Raw genomic sequence first — 21,902 nt, forward strand, 5'->3', positions numbered from 1 at the left:
CCGGGGAATTTTAGAAAATACTTTATTAAACATAACCAATGATTTTTTTCTCTACACAATACCGAACAGAATCATAATGATTTACGAACTCCGTCTATGTCTCAGTTTAAACGAATTAATCTTAACATCTAACGTTTAAATTGCTTGTATCTAAAAATAATTACAACAAAGGAACAACTAAAACAATTATACTAGTAATATTGAACTAAACTTAAAGAAAGACCTTACAAATGCACATTTTGGAGCTGCTTACATTAAAACTCTTTTAAATTACAAACAATAAAAACTGTCAACAGTAGAATAGACACCCCCTCGATCCATCTCCCAGGCGTCATATTAACCCACAGCCATGTTTCTTCGTGATAACTTAGAAGAGCTTTAGCGTAACTTTAGAATCATCTTGGAAAATAAACAAAACTATGTACAAACAGAGGAAATTGTTTATGCAGTTACGGTGTCAGTATCACTAGGAGGCAACGAGTACGGTTTCTGTTTACGTTGACGTCTGCGTTCGCGTCTCTCCCCCATGACGAGACGCAACTGTTCGAGTTTGCCGCGGGTGCGTAGGTTTTGGTCCTCACTACATGTTGACGACGACGGTTCGTCTTCTTGCTCGGGGACAGGTACTGGTTCTTCGGATCCTTTCCGACTTACTCTTCGAAATTCGGGCACGGAGCACAGGAGATCGTTTAGGATGTGGACGATGGTAGCGACGTCGCGACGAGGTCTACCTTTTGGATCTTGTAAGGCTGGGTTCAGGGCACCGCTGAACGTGCCGGAATACACGCTCTCTCGCCGGCCTGGAACCAAATCTAACGCTTTATATTCCAAAATATCCCACTAAATCAAACACACTACTTAATTATTATACAAAAAATTTGTTAAGGTAAGTCGGGTTCTTCCTCGAAAACTGGCAAATCTCGCAAATAGTTTTCATACGTGGTGCTAGTTACGACATGAAAGCAAATGAATTATTGGTAAGTTATGATGGGGAAAAGAAGAAGGAAAAAACAAGTCCTGACAAAGCAAAAACCAGGAAAACAACAAAAGAAAGAATTATTGAAAGATTAAAGATTTTAAAGAAAAAATAGATTATTGGGATTATTGAGAGATGAAGTACTAATAATCCAGGCAAAATAAACATGAACCTCGGAATAATTTGCATAAAGCAGATTTTTTGTGGACTAAAAGAGTTACGCAATGGTAAATGTCAAAAAAAAAACAAATACAGTAGACTCTGGATAATTTGAAGTTTTTTCCCGATCCTCTCGACAAATTGAAAAATGTCAATGTATTTTGGTCCCCTCGTTAATTTGAAGTATAGAATTCCCAGTTTCTTAAGGTTATATTGCTTACGCTATTGTTGTGGAGTCATTCCTCTTTCAATAAGCGAAATTATCCAAACTACCCCCATCATAAATTAAAAATTCTTGCCTGGCTACCTAGTTTACATTTGGCTGTTTCCCCGGATTACAGCAGGCCTTTGATCTACAAGCGTCCCCATCATTTTAACAATGGTACAAATTATGGTGGGTGGCTACCTCTTAAGGGCCCCACAAACCTCGTTCTTGGACGACGTGTTTGAACGACGTTTTCGGCGGTTGGAACGAAACGGTCGGAAAAACCGAGGTCTGTGGGTAAAACTGTCGGTTCAACACGACGGTTTTTGCCCACAGACCTCGGTTTTTCCGAACGTTTCGTTCCAACCGTCGAAACCGTCGTTCAAACACGTCGTGCAAGAATGAGGTTTGTGGGGCCCTTTAAACGAAGTTAAATAGGTTTATGGGGGCCATATAACCTTATTCCACTGGGAATACAATAAAATCGACAACTTTTTCCCCGTCAACACTATAATTTAAATTTTTCCCTCACGAACTCTCGTTAATTTGAAGTCCTTCGCGAGAGCGTACAGGAAAAACAAAAGTTCAAATTCGCAACAAAAAAAGCACAGCATCTTCAAAATAGAGTACTTTGATCGCTTTTTTTATAACAGAATTTATCGAAGAAGTCTAATCCACCAGATTTTCTAACATCACATGAAATTAATCTTCTTCAGACTGAATTTATTTGTGTATATTTTCTCCAAGGAACTTGATATAGTTTCTGAAAGAAATAAAATGGATAATTGTATATCTTCGTTGACATCTCACACAAGTGTTATTTTCATCGGATTTGGGCTAGATGAATCTCGGCATTACAACATATTGTTAAAAAAATTAACTTAACTATCTAATGTGTTTAAATAAAAATATAGTTCTAACTACCATTTTAAAATATAAAATTGAGTAGTTTATCTGAAAAATGATTATATTTGAAAATTGATTATCTCCAAAATGTTACATTTTAGTCTCCATCACTGTAGTTAGAGTCAATTTTGACACTTAACAATATTACGATCTGCCGTCTATAGTGATTTAGTTATCTAGAACGATAGTTTGAAGTATTTGAGCAATTCTTTGTACACAAAATGACAGAAGTGTGTTTCACGTGTACGGAAACGTTGACCGATGGTAAGTTTCTTAATGTATAACAGATAATTTTAGCTTTTAGCATTCACAAACCTATGAAAAATTAACATTTTATTCCAATTTTCGTCCACGTCGTACTGTAACAATATTGTTGCAGCAGAATCTTAAGTAAATGAGTCTAAATTGTACGATTTCAACAAAGATACACATAAAATCCATGCTGTTTTTTTGAGGACTCTCAAAAACTAGAAGAAGTTCTTGAAGAAAATAAGTACCATGAAAAATAATTTGAAGATTATAATTTCATATAAGTTGCTGGAAAATTTCGTGGGTTAAGTTCACTCAATGCTTCCTCAATCTAAAAAAAGGCACTGTGGTGCACAAAAGAATAAAATACTTGAAATTTTGAAAAATACTTATAGGTACATAATGGTAACTCCTACGAAAAATATTATCTTTTTTGTGGGAAATTTGATAAGGTATAATTTTCTTAATAAGTATTTTTGCCATTGAAATCACCAGTGACAAAATATTTTCTAATATTTGCCTTATGGGAATTATTCCGAGCTTTTGAAATTTTTGTGTCTATTTTGCCTGGAGTATAAAAAAAAATGCAAAAAGTAGTTACGAAATTAGTATTCCCAGACAAGATGCTAATTGAAGAAATGAAGGAAATAAATATGAGAATGAGAATTCTGGTTATAAACTCTTTTATTTTCGAGCGAGAAAAACCCCCAATTCGAATAACGTTCATTAATTTTGAGGACTGATTCGTCACTTTGGTTTCACTGTACCGATAAATTAATCGGACACAATTCAGCAGGCACAGTTTACATAAACTGAGACAGTTTCAAAAAATGCGGAAATTAGATAATTTTTTATTCATGCACGGAATGGAAATGCTTTTTACACAACTAAAACACTTTTTTCTCACATTTTTCTAGTGATCAGATTTCCCGGCGACCTTGCAGGCGAACTAAACCTCTAAAAACTTTAATGAAAAGAAAAAAAATCCAATTCCAATTGACAAAAGGATCTTGATTATAGGCAAAGCCGCAGCCTAATAATAATTAGAATGTCTCAAAGATAAAACTTATTAGAAAAGATGAGAGTAAAAGAAGCAAGAAAACTGAAATGAGCAAAGGATGTTGGGAACGGACGGGAGCAAGGCGAGAAACCATAAAGACCCCAACAATGGCCCACAGTGCTGGTGTGCGATCGATGAATCAATGTAAAGTTTCCAGAGTAAAAACGTGGAGTTCTCAATGGCAACGAACCAAAGCAAAAACTGTCGTCTTGTAAATCTATACTTGACCGGTATGAGAATCAATCATGTCCTTGCATAATTTAACAAACAAATATAGAAGACAAACCAAAGGGGAAACGTCCATAATAAAACGCCTTCAATACAAACAAAATCACTTACGCAAAATACAAAGTGCCATTGATTAATAAGTTTATTGTCAGGTTTTATTTATGCAAATGTGCAACAATGGCGAGTGGTTAATAAACAATTCAATTGGATTTTCTCTTTCTTTAATTTTAACGATTCTCCATTTATTGTTGCTGATGAGTGCTGCTTTTAGTCCTTTCTTTAAACAAACAATTCCTCTAGTTAAAATAATACGTGGAAAGGTACTGAAACGGCAACGTATTTTCCTTCGAAATTAAAAGTCATACTTGGAGTTGCATAATCTACTAATATAAAAATTGATTAGTCCACGACTTCAATCACATAAAATTAATTCGACGGTACTAATTCCACCATTAGACCAGCCTAACAAACAAACTCTCAAGTTAATAGACGCCATAAAGTCCCAACAGTTTAAAATTGTTATCACGTCTGTTAACGTGCCATAAATCAGTTAATAAAAAAATTGGTACGAGACTTAAGTAACTCACTGTGTATACACAATTATTTGGTTCTTTGCGTCAGCCTCTCGCCCACTCACCCACTCACCCATTCGACACTGTCCAAATAACAAATTACACGTCTCATTAACTACAGAAACTAAATGTCAATAAAAATCTTAACTAATATACCTTTATCGCGCCCTGAAAATACGTCGGCTGATAGCCTTCTTAAAGTATGTTGAAGGTTCCTAGAAGCTTGTAATAAACTCGGAGGATTTGTAGCTTGAGGTGGTGGCCCGGAGACCACTGGTGGTTTTGTTCCTGAAACGGTGCTCAGTTGCAACTGGATCAACATCATGTGATCCCCCAAACGCATGCTGAGGTTTAATGGAGCTTTCCCACAAAGAAATTCATTCACTTGGGTGTCATTCAGAGATTCTAAGGCTTGCATTATTCCGATTTCAGGACGCTGGGTCTGAAACAACAAAAATTAGTATTATTGGATAAACTTGGCACCTGAATTTGGGGCCACTTCAAGCTTTATTGATTTAAGAAGACTAATGAAGATGTGAATCACGTCAAATTTTGGGATGATAGAAAACTCAACTGCTTGTAATGATAATTATAGAAATTGGGATAATATCGCTGTTCAAACATCTCCACAGCAACGTTCGGTAATACAACAAACCACCATAATGGTAATAGGTTCATTTCCGAGACAAGCGAAACATTCAAATTAGAAAAACCGACGCGTGAAATTCTATCGTTTGATTTTGATGTCTTCTTTTATTCGCAATTGCGTCACTGCCTTTCACCTTTTTTATGTTAAAATTACGGATTCAATATTTCGTCTGAAAATAGCAAAGGACCAGCTGCTTCATGCAATTATAAATTATTACAAAAGAAACGAGTTTTGGTAGAAAAGGACATTTTTAACGCCCGTATTAGTAGCGGTCCAGTGGCTAAAAAGTGGACTTAGCAACACGAAATTTTAGAAATAATTTCAAATTAAAAACACAATTATTTGTAGTACCACGTAAAGTAAAACCATGAAGGCTTTAATTTGGGTTTATCGATATATTATTAAATACGACCACTGCTATTGATTGTGCTTGGAGCTTCAGAGTGTATAATTTTGACGGAATATGAATTGCTGCTTTAATGTTGTGTAAAATAAGTTGTATTGATATATCGAGATGATTACTAAAATTGTAGGATATTTTAATGGTTCCACGTAGTTTTCGTGCTTCTAAATCACAATTTATGAGTCCGAAAAATGAACTACGTGTTGTCACCATTTAACGATTATATAGTCAGCTTTGCATATCATATTTATGTTGGTAGGACTGTTATTTACAGACTTTGACAACAATCAATTAATAAGTGAGGAGTTATTTTTCAAAACTCAATAAATCCAATTTTGATTGACACTGGGTTTGATGTAAAATTGAGATAATTTTGGGCAAATCTAACAATGTGTATTGTTTATTCAGTGAAAAACATCTTGCAAAAACATTGTTACCCTCTTATGCCAAAATAGTTAAAGTAAATTAGAACTTTATTATCGTTTTAATTATAACCCTCAGTCAAAATTTATGACATGGATTTATTGAGTTTTGAAACATAACTCCTCAAGTAAGCTCAAACTGTCATAAAACACATTTCAAATCCAAAGGCCACTTCGTCTTAGCAATGCTTTAAGTGTCTGAAAATGACACTTTTCCTATAAAAGATCTATTTCTTTCAATTTCAGCCGATAAATTGCTTCTATTTATAAGCTATCTAAAGTGGTAACCCTGTTTTAATTATGACAGTAAGAAATGTCAATGATTGGGTAAAAAAAAGGACTACCAACCTATTACATTCCAAAGCCTGCTTGATGTGATTTTTTCCACGAATTTCAGTGGAAAGTACAATTTTTGGCACGACGTAATATTTACCTAATACCTAATACCCATAATAAACATAACTTCTCGACATTTACATTAATTCCTAAACAAAGGTTTAATCCTATTTCTAGGTCATGGACTGGATAATCGTTTTTTACACCTGCAGTCAACACAAAAAAGGAAAAGTACTGCACCAACTTGCAATAATGTAAAAGACATGATTACAATATTACACTATAAAATTATGTAACAAAAACCTTTTTAGGCTCTCATTGTACCATATGAGAAAAACCGCATTAAAGGAGGCTTTGGAATTTGAAATGGGTTGGTAGCCCTTGAATTTGACATTTTAAAACTGTCATTTAGACTGTCGAGTTGACAGAATTTGTTTCAAAGCTCAACATAAATGTCAAGTGACAAGCAGAGGTACCAACGCATTTCAAACTCCAAAGCCCACTTAAATGTAACAAAGGTAATCACAGAATAGCCAAAGATGAGGGTATAAAACCAAAGACCCCATAAGAGACAGAGGGAAACAATACATAATAAATTTCCCTTATTTCTCGAGACAGAAAAGAACAATGGTCGCGTTACACGTTTTTCTTCTTTACGTAAATCCAACAATGGATTATTGAGTATCAAAAACGGTATGGAATTGAAATAAAAAAAAATACGCATAAACGGCCTATAATGGAATGAAGCAGGCTTTGGAATTTGAAACTGTTGGTAGCACTGTTAAGAGGTTTATACGTAAAATGTAAAATTTAGAGCGGCCACTAATTGCAGTGATTTCTTTTGTTATTTAAGTACAATTTAACGACCCTTGGCAAAGGGGAGACAATGGCTACATCCAGTTTTGACAAAGATGGAGATTAGCTAAATAGTTAATTTGGTGGTGGATCAATATCTATCCTACAATAACATTGTAAACTGACAAATTTTAGAGAAAACAGAACGTAATGACAATGATAATGTAAAGAAAACAGTAGTAATGATGTGTAACTAGGAGCAATTATAGTGAATATGAAAGATGGTTTGCATATACATGGTACATTAGCCCCACCCTTGACAATCTCCAAAATGGTAAATTATATAACCTTTTAACATGAGAAGTAATAATAATAGTTTTCTTCATCCCTTCCCTTCACCTCTGTTGTCAAATATTAAAAGTGTTGTAATGAATAATAACAATTAAGTAAACAAAGATTGATGTGGTTAAATGGAGTGTGTGGTTTGAAACAATAATTAACACATGCAGTGTATAAAAATAAAGGTAAAGAAAGTGTAATTGAACATACAATGAGCCCCGTTTCGACATTGGGCAGTAGAGTAACTCTGGAACCGTCCGAGATGCCATGTTGCAATAGACTCCCCTCCTGTAGTTGCCTGAAACACAAAACCACCGAAATAAATCGTAACTGTAAAAATAAAACGTTCATGTCACCCACTTATCGCGAAACAACAAACATATCCTGTCCCTGGGCACCTTGAGTCTTTTCGAGACAAGTTTCTTGAAATTATCGACGCTAATGTCCGGCTCCACAGTGAGGTAAAAGTCGCCCCCTGTGGTGGGGCTCACATGGATGGATATCTGCGAATGTGGGCCACACCCCTGCGAAATGGGGTTAGCGGCCGAGTGCGAGCTGTTCTCCATCGGGGGATTGTCCACACGCACACTACACGGAACACTATAACGTTGGGGTTGCGTTGCAGGGGGCCCAAGCTGCACCAGACACCATTTCAGAACCCACGGATTGCACACACCGACAAAAAAACAATACAGTGATATTACGGTACCAGCAACTCCGGATTCTGACAAGTTTGGTTGCGCTCCAGACCTAGTGGGGGAGTGAGAGCCATTGATGCGAAAGGATATTTGAGTGAGGAAGACGGACTTTGCCGAAGGTCTCCTGTACCAGTGGCCACAAATAGAACCACGCTCAGACTTAAAAATGCAGGTACAGGCTCTGCATCGACCCATTTCATGTGCCACCTCAAAAATTCATTACCTTAGACTTCTTCTTCTTGCACTTCACGCTTCGACACAAAGAAAGGCGCATTCTTATCTCAACATACTAAATATACAGGTGGACCGGCCAGTTTCAAGAATTCGCTTAAAATAATGGAGCAGTGTTTCAATTTAGCTCTGCTAAGATAATAATTGTTAAATTGTAGGGTAAAATTACCCAAAATTAAGGGTTGTCAAGTGTAAATTGACCTTTATGTTTATAATTAGAAAAATTACTTTTGAAGTCTTGAAACATTAAGGACAATTAAATATGGTTCACACTGTTTTTTTCCTTGATTTTTTTCGAAAATATAGAATTTTTAACAGGATTTTTAACTTATGTCAAGAAAAACTAATGTGAATTACACTTTAGTGTCACTGTTACTGATTTTTATGTTACATAACGTCCAAGTTAACTTTTTATAGGGGACATTAAGGTCATTTCACATTTGACGGTAAACATTGTTCAAATTTCATTAACCAAAAAAGTACCAACATGTATAGTAAATCCAGAGAGTAAATAGGATGATTTGAATTGTATGGCATAAAACATGGCAACTTGAAATACTCTAGAATTTTCCGTCTTTTTGGGGATATTAATCTCGATTTAAGTTGGTTATGCAACTACGCCTTCCCGCCTTTTTTAGAAATTTGTCAATGATTTGACATTCACTGACATTCGTCATTTTTTACCACTTTAAGATCCACTTTCCTGGCGGAAGGACTTACCTGACACACAGCTTTAAAGTGTGTAAAAACTGAGGGTTTTTGAGGTTTTCTCTACGTTACCAAATTAATGACAAAACACCGAATTAGTTAGTTTGTTAATTCCCTTTCTATAATCAAGTAATAGGAGCCATTTTTATAGCAGTCAATTTAGTAAAAATAATGAATTTTAAAATTAGCATCATGACAACTATTTTAAATTTGGCGGTTGTTGATACTAGTTTTTATCGCGCAGATTTGGTTAGAAAACTGTCATCTATCTATTCGTTGGACAGACTATAGAAAAAATTACCCGGCGCATTCACCATTTTACAGTCAGGGATGTTTTTTAAAATAATTGGCACAATTTTAATAATTCAACAGAAATGACAGTTATTCTGAGTTTACTACGATGCAAAGAGTAAAAAATGAAATTATTACCATGTCAGTAGGTATCTCTGAAGTGGATTTAAAATTTCTCAATTCTTGAAGCATATTTTTGCATATTTTTTATGTCAAGGCAGAACTTTTGGTCATAGAATTGCAGACAGGACTTTTACGTTATGTCAAAAAAAACTTATGAAAACCATACTTTATTGTCATTATGATTGATGATTCAAAACTTCAAAGTTGACTGTTTATGACGAACATAAATGTCGTTTCACATTTGACGACTGACATTGTCCAAAATTCTCTCACCGTTCTAAAACCGTCAAATGTGAAACGACCTTTATGTTTTTTATGTTCGTGAACTGTCAACTTTAAAGTTATAAACAATCAATCATAATGACACTAAAGTATAGTTCACATTAGAATTTTCAAACATAACGTAAAAATCTAGACAAAAATTGAATGACTGCAAGTCTTGAACGCTCTATTTTTTTCAAAAATTCGTAGTTTATTTATTAATCGGGAATTCAAACATGAACGAAGTAGGCATAATAATTTATTACTGTAGGTTTAACACATTAATAAAAAAAATGAAAATTGATACTTTTTTCAGGAAACTGATTTACAGTCGCGATCAAATTATTTTGGAGTCATTTTTTTGACATTTTGAAAATTTGTGTAGTTTCCGCATTACTGTTAATTTGACATGTGAAACTCACGCAATTTTGTCAAAAGTGACAGTAACAATAAAATAAATAGAAGGTGCTTTACACTTTATAAAATGACTTTGACGTCCAAAATAATTTAATCGATACTTTTGGTCATAGAATTTTGGACAGGATTTTTACGTTATGTAAAGAAAACCAAATGTGAACCATACTTTAATGTCATTATTTTAATTGATGTTTCAAATCTTCAAAATTGACTTTTCATGGAGAAAATAAACGCAAGTTTACACGTGATGGTTGACATTGTCTAAAATTCTATGACCAAAAGTGGTCAACCTGTAATAATACCAGAAAATTATATCAACGAAAATTAAATTAATTAAACTCTGCAAATTGAAAGTTATCTTGACAGAAGTGACATTGACATTACAATTGTCAAAGTAATTAAAATTTATTACCACTATCATAGCATAATTTATTCAAGCAAAAATTAATCATTCTCGAAGTCATAAACCAATTTTTAAGTGAACAAATGTCATTATACTGGAGTATAATACAATATTTTATCCAAAACCTCTGCTAAATGCAATTAAAGCAATAAAAGAATTGACTGAACTGGACAAACTGATTACCATTCAAAAAGCAATATCTGTGTAGCTGTCACGACAATGTGACATGATTTTACTTTATGTCTGAAGAGAGTAAAGAGCACTTTATCTATCTCAAATGGGTGAGTAATGGACCACTTTATTAGTGCATTTTTGTTAATATTATATTTGTCTAACCAATAAAATCTAGTTGAAATTAAGTCAATAGATAATGTCAAAGAATTGAAAATTTATTGCACCCAACTGTAGAAATTTTATAGATTGCTCACTTAAATTGTAATTATTATGTTGCCGCAGTGAGTTTTAAATTTATCGACATGATACAGCTGCGAGCAATAAAGTTCGGACTTCAGTTTATAAAGCTTTTGATTGCTTCAACACTGAAATAAAAACAACCAAAATGACAGCAAAGCTTGATTCCCATTATTTTTAAGAACGACTACTTGTATAAACTTATTCATTTCCATAAATTCGTGCTGTAATAACTCCTGCAGAATAAGAATACAATAATGACCCCTATTAAAATTCAGCGCGCAGATTTGTCTCAACTTAAGTAGCAATAAATTAAGTTTAATTAGCTACTCGTAATATTTTAATGTAATAAAAACAACAATAGCAACGGTACTTTCAGTAAAATTACGAGTACTCATTAATGCTTAATTTAGTGAAACTGAACCATCAAAGCACTCTTTATTTATCCCTCTTCCTCTCTTTTGGGAGCCACTGTTCAAACCACTCGTCCAACTTCGTTGACATTTCGCAGTCCTAAACATGGAGGGGATACTTCACAAGGCCCTGTAATTTGGGTTGCCTAAACAACGGGTTCAATACTCGTAAACTTGACAGGTTCGCCCCCGCACATACTCCACACGCATTTATCTTGAAATGTTTTTTATTCCACCTGGACTTCTCAGCCGATTATTATTTTCGGCTTCGAACGATTCTCTTTGTTTAGGTTCGCGGAACGAAAGCAGGTAGACTGTTGAAGCGGGTTTGTTGCCTTCACCTACCAATGCTAAACAGCACACAATAATAATTGATTTTGGTGGACCTGGCCAATAAAAAGTCGCGCGCAAAATATCCGGCTAAAAATATTTGTTTTTGGTTAAAAACCGAAAGGAAATTTTCAATTTTGATTGTGAAGGTGGTGGGTCGAAATGGTAGGTGAATGAACCACGAAAATTGATAGAAACTATGCGGTTTTGGTGGGAAAGTACCGCATTTACGTTTGTTTTCAGTTTTATCAGGGTTTTACTGTTGTAAACACTGTTAGAAAAATATTGTTTAGATAATAGGAAAATTGCTGATTTCGAGTTAACGGCGCAAAGTTGCGTTGACGCAGTTTCAATGTAAAATTACCAAAATTACGAATTTTAGCCAAAGATGTCAATTTTTGCTTGTTCTAAAAAATAAAAATTAAATTTGAGTTTTTTGCTCTACAATTGTGCAATTTGGTAAAGTTAATAAATTATTGAAAAAAAGTAATTTCACTAAATTTCGTAGCACTAAAATTACCAAAATTACAAATTTTAGTTAAGGAAGTCGAAAATTTTGGTTTGTTTTAAAAATTAAAATTTGCGTTTTTTTGCTTTACAATTTTTGAATTTGGTGGAGTTAATATACGACTCAAAAATAGTAATTTCTCCAAATTTTATAGTTGAAGCACTGAAATTCCTAAAATTAGGAATTTTAGCCCAAGATGTCGTCAATTTTTGCTTGTTCTTAAAAACGAAAATTTCTAAAATTTGAGTCTTTCGTTCAACAATTTTGCAATTTGGTAAAGTGAATAAGCTATTTAAAGAAAGAAACCTCAAATTTTATAGTTGTAGTTCCAAAACTACCAAAATTACGAATTTTAGCTAAAGATGTCGTCAATTTTTGGTTGTTCTAAAAAATACATTTTTTTAAAATTTGAGTCTTTTGCTGTACAATTTTGCAATTTGGTAGAGTATAAACTCTACCAAATTGCAAAATTTTGTGAAATTACTTTTTTTGAATAGTTTATAAAAACTATTCAAAAAAAGTAATTTCACAAAATTTCATAGCTGTAGCGCTAAAACTATCAAAATTACGAATTTTGGCTAAAAATGTCGTCAATTTTTGCTTGGTACTCAAAATAAAAATTCCTAAAATTTGAGTCTATCGATCTACAATTTTGCAATTTAGTAGAGTTAATAAACTATTCAAAAAGAGTAACTTCCTCAAATTTCATAGCTGTAGCACTAAAATTACCAAAATTACGAATTTTAGCCAAAGATTTGCTTGTTCTTAAAAAAATAAAATTTTCTAAAATTTGGGATTTTTGCTCTACAATTTTGCAATTTAGTAGAGTTAATAGACGACTCAAAAAGAGTAACCTCCCCAAATTTCATAGCTGTAGCACTAAAATTACCAAAATTACGAATTTTAGCCCAAGATGTCGTCAATTTCTAAAAAATTCTGTCTGATTCCTAATATTCAATAAAATATGCAATAAAAAAATGAACGTCTGGGTTTCTTGCGTAGATAATAAGTACATAACTTCAATTTTTTGTTAATTAAAGATAACACTTTCAATCTCAAGTACCAATTAAAATTTTAATTAGGTAATTAATATTCAATTTACACTCGTAAAAAATGAATTCTTACCAGTTTCAAGATACGTCGAATCTAAAGGAAACGCTTGACTTTCGTTATAGTTTAATGGTACATTTTAATGACATGAAATATAAGTTAACTTATTAGCCTGACATTTTCAGTTGCGACTAGTATAATTTATCCCCTAAGCAAAAGGCAGCTCTCTTCCGCCGCTCCTGTCTGACCGTACGGTACCTTCCTATTTGGTATTCTAATACAATGCATCATTCCGGAAATAAAAGCCCTAACCCAGCCCATGTGCTGTGGCCCCAATCCATACCTCATTATCATTAATATGGCCGTGCTTGAGTTCGCACGCGACCGACCCCGAACTGTGACCGCACCTAAACTATGACTTCCCATCTAAAACTAGAAAAATTTCGAAGTCTCAGTACTGTTGAGTCCTTCATTTCGCAGTCTAGATAAAATCGGGCGGTATATTTCCGGTGCGAACGGTAAGATCATTCCACGTTCTTGGATTTCCCCATCGAGAATCATTTTCGTGGCAATCGCGGCGGGATATCCCACAGTTTTGGCCATGGCAGAGTATCCATTGTGGTCTCCGTAAACCACGAAGTTGACTCCTCGGAGTTCTTTCTTGTTGTCGGGCCAAGTGATGCCGATTTCGTGGCGGAGGATGACCAAGTCACGTTCGTCTTTCTCTGAAAGATACTCAAAAGTTAAAGTTTCTTTATTGTTTTTGGTTTACCTAGAGCCAGTTTCGTCGATAAGTAATGAGTGAGAGTGTCCAAAGGCGATCCGCACTTCACGACGCCTTTTTCTTCCAACAGACCTAATTCCTCCAGTAAATCGACGGAGAACTCCGAGCCTGTTCGCTCCATAATCTGGTTCTTCAAATTATCGTAGAAAATGTTGTGGTTCTCCAAACCAAGAAGGTTACAGATGAGGTTCCTCCACGTTATATCAGGCCCTTGGTCGTGAAGAGCTGGATGAGGTTCCGGGTCAAGTAGCCCCAAAAATTGTAACATTCTAGCAGCGTGAGCAAAGCCAGAGTACCTGATGGTACCCCTTAACACAGTTAACGCGTCTTCAATTCCGTAGTATTTCGCGTAAATCGTACTATCTCTATTCGGGAACCCTTCTAGATTAAAACCCGGAAGAAAATCTAAACCTTTGGTGGCATTCATCAAATCTCCTCCTGCGCTGATTTCAACAATTTGCCCTTTTCTGAGATACCGAGCTGACGACACGGTATTCAACAACGCTCCTCTTGGAGACCATGAAAACTTATACCTTAGAGGATTATCACTGAACTCCGGTGCTGGAAGACCTCCACAAAAAGACTCAAATGACGTGACTCTTCCACCGGTTGATTGCACCTCTTTGATGCACTCTAGAGCAAGTAAATGATCGATTCCTGGGTCTAAACCCACTTCGTTGACCACAGTAATTCCGGCTTCCACTGCGTTTTTGTGGAGATTTTTCATTTCTTGGCTCATGTAGCTTGCGGTGACCATATGAGTGCCTTCTTTGATGCATGCTTGAGCCACCACATGGTGGAGATTTGCAGGAAGAATGGACACAGCAACATCGGCGTTCTTGACCAAGTCTTCGAGACTGGAGGGACTTTCCAAAGCGTTGAGGTAGAGACTTTGGATTCCAGGAAAAGCACGAGCTAGATTGTCACTTAAGTCTTTCTTTTCGCACGCGACTGTGATTCCAATGGAACTGTTGCGGTGGAGGTACTCTACTAAAGGTGCGGCTACACGACCCGCGCCTATTATTACAACTCGTTTTTCAATTGAAGTGGATTCGTTGCTGTCTTTTTGCCTGTTTTTACTAGAATTTAGTACTTAATTCATTTTTGGCCACGGATTGGTACTTACATTGTTGCTTTTCTTAATTCTTGGATGTACTCGTAGTTTGGTGTTAACTTTCCATTGCTTGCGATGATGGCCTACAAACAAGATAAGCGTTATCTGAAAGGCGCCGGTTATACTTACACCATGCACAGCTGGACTAAACTTGTGGTTCTCTAGAGGCTGTTGCGCATGAGATTTCATGATATCGTGAACAAACGGGAATAAAAGATCCCCGAAGAAATCAGTACTTTCTCTTGGAATTTGAGTCGGCATGTTGTCAATACTACAGACTAGAACTCCCGGACCGTTGAAACTCTTCGTGTCTTTATTTCTATCGGCGTCATACAAACAAAATGGCGTGTCTATGGTCGTACACTCATTCATGAACTCTATAGAACCTCCGGGATCTGCAGAAATATCACAAATTGCCAACATCCGGTGAGGCAGCGCCGGTGCACCTACTGAAGTTGGTAACCATGGAGTGTGTGCAGGTCTTAATAAATATTTAGCGTCTGGAATTGTTAGAAGTTTGGGGCTGTTGACCGCCCAGTAGATCCCGTTGATGAGGATGGAAGCGTACGGTGCTATCTTTTTACTGAATGTTGAAATGTATCTTTCTGGGTGTTCTTCGTATTCTAGAGGGTCGAAACCTCCACCTTCGGCTCGTTCTAAGTAGTGTCTTCTTCTGACTTCACATGCATAAACTTTGTTGAGACTTCCATGCTCTGCTGCTTTTTTAAGTAGCTCAGGAGTGACGTACTCGTGGGGAAGCTCTTGGAAGACTTCTTGGGAGCCTTGGGAGACGTTTCCAGACCCCGTGAAAACCACAGTTAACGGGCCAATGGACTTGGGCATTAGTCCAAGAGCAATTTCGTACCCTGCGTCTCTCACTGCCTGTTTAGCCATGCTAGAGTTCCGATAATTGTGCGCTGGCCCTATATGCATGAAGGGCGTGTGGTGCCCTAGCGCCAACAACCTCAACCCCAAACCATGGAGAATATTGACAGTCCCAGCAATCCCTGCCATTTTCCCAAAAGCAACAACTCTTTGCCCTTTCTCGTCCATTAGTTTCTCGTAGTCAATCAGTCTGATTCTCTTCTCCAGAATAGCGTCCAACAACGGCATGTTGGTTTCTTGTGCTTTGATCGTGTGAGAAAAGATACAGAAGGTTTTGTCAGGTATCAACTGATCTATTGGGACTTGTTTGACACCGAAGATAATGTTGGCTTCGGAAATGTCTTCTTGGACAATCGCTCCAGCGTTGAGGTAGGATTGCATGGGATAAGAACGTCGATTACTGGGCTGAACTATGACTTTAACGCCAGATTTGACCAGTTTACGGACGTGCGAGGGAGAGAAGGGGGCGCGGCGCTCCCAGACGCTCTGGTCTTCGCGCCGGATGGCGATGATTTTTTTGGTGGCCTAGCAAATAGAAATTATTGCAACAGTTGATAATGTTTGATGGTAAATACATATAATATTTTCCAGAATTTGATTAAATTTATTAATAATAATTAGAATTAGATAACTTCCTAAAAATTTAAATTTTGTTTTGTAATTTGGCATTCAATAAATAAGGAAACTATTTTTAGACAACCTGCGGAGGAATCTTTTGTTATTGATAACATGATAACGTTATCAGTTGTATCTGTTTGCATGAACTTGACAGTTGCAATGTTTCGTTGACAATAAACCTCTTATCATGGATTTCAACGACTTGTCATGCAAATACTATAATGACTCGAACTGATGACCCTAGTCTATTTTTAGAAGGATTTCTGAACTAGTTGACGCAAATTTTGCTGACACGACTGAAGTAATGACACTTTTTATTATTCTGTTATTTAACACATATTTAAGTAATAGTTGGAAACTTGATATTTTCAACTGATTAGTGACTATGAATAATAAAAATGTGAAATCAAAAATTTTGAGAGTGTTATAGGAAACTTAGCAACAAAATTCTGCAATGGTTTGTTAAACTTAAGGTCAGTGTTAATTGATTGCAAATTTTTTGCAAACTGATAAGCAGTTTTGGTGTCATCATAGTCATCTGACCATTTAATCAGTTACTAATTTTGTTAAAATGAATAAAATGCAGAATGGGCGTTAATTTTATTTTTAAATAATTGTGTACTTACATAGCACCGAGTCGAAGCTGCGCGCTTCAAACAAACTTTTCCAAATCTATACATTTTTCTGTATTATATTTTTTTCGATTTATTAACTTTTTTAACTTTATTCTCTTTACTTCCTACGTTCACTTCTTGTGTTGGTAAGACAGAACAGCTTCCACCAAGCATTTTCAAAGAACTGACTCTGAAAAATACTTTTATCTGTTGTTGAGTAATTGAGAGTAAAATCAGAAGATAACTCTCGGCTTAACTAACTTGACCTAACATTGAATACTTTAATTGTTATTGTACTCTAATCGATAAGATTCTAATTAGACTAGTGTAATAAACACTTGTATTACAACATAAGAATAGCAACGGGCTGATAGCAAAAGTAAGAAAAATATGATATTAACTGATAACAGCTATGGAAAAAACCAAAGTCGGAATTCCAAGCTCCGCAATAGAAGTGGAAGCAAAATCAGTTCCGGCCAGTCTGGTTCCGGCTCCCGGAAGATCCTTTCAATCAGCGACCTAGTTTACCACTTCTTAGACAGTCATCGTTATTATTTAATGGTCCCGCCGTCAATAGTTTGGAAATGTTAAACGAAATCACCATTTCACTTTCATTTCAGTAGCCATTATCATTTCAATGCGTTTTGAAGAAGTGCGATAATTGGAGGCCCAATTTGTGCGGACACGTTTCTTTGTGAGCACTATACAAAAAAGAACTGTTTAATTTCAACCTTTTACCTTTATCGCGACTTTCGAATTACTCTTGTTTTATAGTTTTGCTGTTTCGATTGACGCAATTTTTTGGTGTGAAATGACACGTGCTTTTGGAAGCGTGTCGGTATTACTGGTGGACTACGTTGTTGAGTTCTCAGAGCTATTTTCACTTGGATTCATGGCTTGTAACCAGTTTTTTTAAGACGAAATATTTCCGAAGATTATAACCCCACACGCTATTATCGGATTGGATTTCGGCATTTCGGTTAACACTTTGGAGAGGAAACAAATAAAATAAACATTGTAACTAATATAACTCGATGGTTGAAACATTAGCAAGTTGCGTGACTACAATAGATCCTACTTTTGTTTGGATCTATCCTTTTCTTATGCTTTCTAGTATTTTTTTTTAAGTTTCTTAAGTTTATCCTCTTTTGGATTTCGAAACATGATTTTTTTTTGGGAAAATTTGTTTCATTATTTACTTCAGTTCCCTTCAGTTTGTATTTTTTTTTCGGTTTCTCTAGTTCTGTTTAGTTTTTTACCTTCAGTTTTTATTTTTTTTTATCTTTTGAATTTTTTAAGTTTTTCATTTTTTTAGTTTCTTCAGTTTATGTGCAAATTTCTTCAGTATTTCAACTGCATAATTTGATTAAATCCTTTCTTCTCTATTTTATTTCTTTAGTGTTTAAAACCTCTTGATGTTTTTTTTTGGTTTCTTCAGTTTTTCTAATATCTTTACTTTAAAGCGTTGGTAATTCACTTACAGTTTCTCTAGTCTCTTCTTTTTCATCTTCACCTCCACCTTCTTGATTTTCTTCAGTTTTTTTTTTTAATATCCACACTCTTTTAAACGTTTTCTATTTCTTTTGTTTCTTATTTTATTTCATTTGATTAGTTTCTTTATTCTCTTCCATTTCTTTAGTTTCTTCACTTCTTATTAATCTTGAAACTTAACCAGTGAAACAGACAGGGCTACCAACACAGATTTCGAACATTTTTTTGAGTTACTTCAGTTACTTCAGTTTCGTTTTGCTTCTCTAATTATGGTTTTCGAGACAATTTTTTTTTAATTTGAAGCTCAATCTCTTCATTTTTTGCTTTGTCTACATTTTAATTTCTTCAATTTCTTTGTTTTTTTTTTATTTCTTGAGGTTGTTCGTTATTTTAAATTTTTGTTGGTTTCTTTAGTTTCTTCAGCTAGTTTGTTTCTACTTTTTTTAGTTTTTGGGTTTATTCACATTTAGATTTCAAAACATGAAATTTTTCTTGGGAAAATTTATTTATTTGTCAGTTTCGTCACATTCTTGAATTTATTTAATATTTTTACTTTTTTGATTTAATTATTAATAGAATTAGTAGTTGACTTATCTTTGGTTGTATCCTTTATCGTAAATTCTTCTTTCTTTGATCTTTCATAGTAATGTTTATTTAAACAAAAGTGTCAAAAATTGCTACAATTTCTGTATTTTCTTCAGAATTTTGTCTTTTACTTACTTTTCTCCATTTTTTGCATATAACTCATAATAATCCTCCACATTGTTTTTAGAACTCCTCCGCAATCTCCCTCTTCGCCCAAACTTCCTCTCCTTTCCCCATAATTAGCGCAATCTCTTCGAAAGTGGCAGCTATGATCCGGATAATGCGTCGTGAGCGCGCCTTTAAATAAACAAAAATCCATTAGTAGGTCTTATTACTGACACATATGTTGGTAGAGAAGAGCCCACCCACGTTCCAGCTGTAACAAATTTACCAACTTTTGTTACAATAGAGATGCTATCACTCCATCGCACTGCTTTGTTCCGCGAATAAAATATTCATAACTCCACTTCTGACTCAGTCCAGTCATGATGGCCGCCCGAAAACCCTTCAGAAAAATGTTCCCCGAATTCGTGAAATTATTTTTCAGCCACAGCACCATTCACGGATTTCCGCATTTAGCGGTAAAAAACCGACACATCGTAGAGATGGTACTGTGGGTTGGAGTCATCGGGGCTGCAATTTACGGAGCTATGGTACTAAGTAGTACGACCCTGAGGCGCTATATTGAAAATCCAACGGTAATTTCCATGGAAAGAGACCGATTTTCTTGGAACACGTCGTTTCCGGCGGCCACCATTTGTCCCGCGACTAAGTTAAACGAGGAGCTTTTGGATTTGTATGTTGAGAGTTCCACGGAGAAGAATAAGACGCTTTTGAGGGAGTTTTTGGTGACTTTGTCGGAAGCCGATTACACGAATTTTGAAACTGTGGTGGAGTACGATGGAATAACTGAGGAAAATTATTTGCAAATTTTATTGGATCTCAGTTTTGATTTTAAGCCGGAAGTTTCCAATTCTGCAGGGAGCGACACGCAGGATTCGCTTCAGAAAATTGTTTCCGAAGCAGGAATCTGTTATAGTTTTAACTCGAAGTTAGCAGTCTACAATTCGCCTGAGTACGTTTTTCTTCGCAGTTCTTCAGTTTAAGTTGAGTTTTAGCTACTGGGACGAAGGGCGATGGGATTTGGTTAAAGGAAACGAGACTTTATTTGTGAATCCTTTAGATGGGGAGGTTTTCACAAACGTCAGAGCCCTGTCAACTGCTTATGATGTACAAAATTAATTGTTGAGAATCACTCTTAAGAGTTCTTGCAGATTTACGTCCATGGTCCGTACGAAGTTGCTGACATCGCCAGTAAGAAGACACACTCCCCGGAAGGTCATTTTCTGCAAATGTCCATGTCGGCTTTAACTATTTTCAGCAGTGACAACATCAAGGGTTTGAGGATTACGCAAAGGAAATGCAGATTTCACGACGAGAGCGATTTGCAACACTCTCCTGCGTACTCCTTTGTGTTGTGCAGAATGGAGTGTCGAGCCGCGATGGCGCAACGGCTCTGTGGATGCGTCCCACATTTCTACAGAAAAACAGGTGAAGACATCTTCGTTTGATTCTAATTCTTCTGATGGTTTTTCAGAAGGACAGAAGGTTTGCAACGTCCGCGGTCTTCACTGCCTGGCTCAACACAAAGAAAAACTCATTCTTTTGGAAGGAGAGTGTTCGTGTCTCCCAAACTGCAACGATGTTAACTACATCATCGTCGATGCGGATTCCAAGGAGTGGTTCTTAGGCACTGATTTGCAATGGGGAATTAGAGACTACCCCGACATGCGTCTCCGTCGCGACATAATTTTCGGTTTTTCCGATCTGCTGGGTACTAATAAAATTTTAGCTTCAAGTTCTAACATTCAGATTTAGTCTACATCGGCGGCATGGCGGGTTTATTTTTGGGCTGCAGTGTCCTCAGCTTCATCGAAATAATTTATTTCTTCACTCTGCGACTTTACTGGTTTGTGGTAAAATATGGTAAAGAAAGAAACTAGGAGGTCCCGAGCTCGAGTTACAAAAACAAATAGTATGTAGATCAAATGAATGAAAATTTTTGCGGAAGATATTTTTTTCAGGTGTAGTCTGGGTGGTCGATGGAGTGACATATGTGATGCAACAATCTAATGGACTTGTGTTTATTTAACAAACTGACAGTAATACGTCACACATCGCACATTGAGACTGTGCTTTCAGGGTACAGCACCACTACTAAAACACTGAAAAATGCACATGTGGAGTTGTAATGAGCACTGAAGAGTTGAAGCCACGTCCACGAATTAAGAAAACTGTTGATAATTCACCCTAATAATACTAAATTGTTTGTTTACTGGTTTAATTGGAGGAAATTTGGGGTTTTTAGCACCGCCTTGTCGTAGTCGCACTGTTCCAAGTAACAGAAGGATTTCTGAAATTAGACTGATTTATTTGTGAGTTACACAGTCAATTAGTGTTACAACCAATGTAAACCCTTCAAAAACCCGTCAAATAAATCACCCATGCTGACTTGCAATTTTTCCGCAATCCGCGTAATACGATTGAAATAGCTCCACCTGAACTTATGAAAATCATGTTTCCCTCGATGCATTATTTTTGTTTTTCTTTCCATTAGGGCGTCGCTTTCAGCAGCGATTGGTGCTTTCAGCATCCTATGTAGACTTCG

General features: G+C 35.8%; 3 protein-coding genes across 6 annotated transcripts; 1 reads left to right on the top strand and 2 right to left on the bottom strand.

Moving 5' to 3' along the window:
- Positions 1-5: 5 nt before the first annotated feature.
- stx (ubiquitin-like domain-containing protein stuxnet) lies at positions 6-8,049 on the bottom strand. Of its 2 annotated transcripts, none has more exons than XM_088046810.1 (4): positions 7,660-8,049; positions 7,510-7,597; positions 4,512-4,797; positions 6-812 (listed from the first exon to the last, which is right to left on the bottom strand). In XM_088046810.1, the coding sequence occupies exons 1-4, from the start codon at positions 7,863-7,865 to the stop codon at positions 442-444; spliced, it is 951 nt and encodes a 316-aa protein (XP_087902936.1). In that variant the 5' UTR covers positions 7,866-8,049; the 3' UTR covers positions 6-441. The 2 variants fall into 2 exon arrangements, with proteins under 2 accessions (XP_087902936.1, XP_087902937.1); XM_088046811.1 differs by having other exon boundaries at positions 6-800; positions 7,660-8,046.
- Positions 8,050-13,575: 5,526 nt separating this feature from the next.
- On the bottom strand, positions 13,576-17,360 carry LKRSDH (lysine ketoglutarate reductase/saccharopine dehydrogenase). 2 transcript variants are annotated; one of them, XM_088045665.1, is made up of 5 exons: positions 17,171-17,360; positions 15,171-16,451; positions 15,054-15,124; positions 13,916-14,997; positions 13,576-13,868 (listed from the first exon to the last, which is right to left on the bottom strand). In XM_088045665.1, the coding sequence occupies exons 1-5, from the start codon at positions 17,222-17,224 to the stop codon at positions 13,576-13,578; spliced, it is 2,781 nt and encodes a 926-aa protein (XP_087901791.1). In that variant the 5' UTR covers positions 17,225-17,360. The 2 variants fall into 2 exon arrangements, with proteins under 2 accessions (XP_087901791.1, XP_087901790.1); XM_088045664.1 differs by having other exon boundaries at positions 13,916-15,006.
- On the top strand, positions 16,832-21,817 carry LOC148168770 (pickpocket protein 11-like). 2 transcript variants are annotated; one of them, XM_088045667.1, is made up of 7 exons: positions 16,832-17,017; positions 19,782-20,309; positions 20,353-20,464; positions 20,509-20,785; positions 20,832-21,068; positions 21,113-21,269; positions 21,319-21,817. In XM_088045667.1, the coding sequence occupies exons 2-6, from the start codon at positions 19,840-19,842 to the stop codon at positions 21,235-21,237; spliced, it is 1,221 nt and encodes a 406-aa protein (XP_087901793.1). In that variant the 5' UTR covers positions 16,832-17,017; positions 19,782-19,839; the 3' UTR covers positions 21,238-21,269; positions 21,319-21,817. The 2 variants fall into 2 exon arrangements, with proteins under 2 accessions (XP_087901793.1, XP_087901792.1); XM_088045666.1 differs by lacking the exon at positions 16,832-17,017 and having other exon boundaries at positions 19,263-20,309.
- The last annotated feature ends 85 nt before the right edge of the window (positions 21,818-21,902 follow it).

This window comes from Gnatocerus cornutus, chromosome 9, assembly GCF_029298725.1.
Source record: "Gnatocerus cornutus isolate USDA-ARS CGAHR chromosome 9, icGnaCorn1.1, whole genome shotgun sequence".
In the NCBI taxonomy this organism is placed as follows: Eukaryota; Metazoa; Arthropoda; class Insecta; order Coleoptera; family Tenebrionidae; genus Gnatocerus; species Gnatocerus cornutus.

What these genes read in the sequence shown, in the direction of transcription:
- LKRSDH (XM_088045664.1), bottom strand. Translation starts at nt 17,224, where the DNA reads ATGTATAGATTTGGAAAAGTTTGTTTGAAGCGCGCAGCTTCGACTCGG. An exon ending in TTAGTCCAGCTGTGCATGGT is followed by an intron (nt 15,125 to 15,170) that starts GTAAGTATAACC and finishes TCTTGTTTGTAG; the next exon opens with GCCATCATCGCAAGCAATGG. An exon ending in ATCGACGAAACTGGCTCTAG is followed by an intron (nt 13,869 to 13,915) that starts GTAAACCAAAAA and finishes AGTATCTTTCAG; the next exon opens with AGAAAGACGAACGTGACTTG.
- stx (XM_088046810.1), bottom strand. Translation starts at nt 7,865, where the DNA reads ATGGAGAACAGCTCGCACTCGGCCGCTAACCCCATTTCGCAGGGGTGT. An exon ending in TGTTTGTTGTTTCGCGATAA is followed by an intron (nt 7,598 to 7,659) that starts GTGGGTGACATG and finishes TTTGTGTTTCAG; the next exon opens with GCAACTACAGGAGGGGAGTC. An exon ending in ATGTCGAAACGGGGCTCATT is followed by an intron (nt 4,798 to 7,509) that starts GTATGTTCAATT and finishes TTGTTGTTTCAG; the next exon opens with ACCCAGCGTCCTGAAATCGG.
- LOC148168770 (XM_088045666.1), top strand. Translation starts at nt 19,720, where the DNA reads ATGATGGCCGCCCGAAAACCCTTCAGAAAAATGTTCCCCGAATTCGTG. An exon ending in GCAGTCTACAATTCGCCTGA is followed by an intron (nt 20,310 to 20,352) that starts GTACGTTTTTCT and finishes GTTGAGTTTTAG; the next exon opens with CTACTGGGACGAAGGGCGAT. An exon ending in CCCTGTCAACTGCTTATGAT is followed by an intron (nt 20,465 to 20,508) that starts GTACAAAATTAA and finishes GAGTTCTTGCAG; the next exon opens with ATTTACGTCCATGGTCCGTA.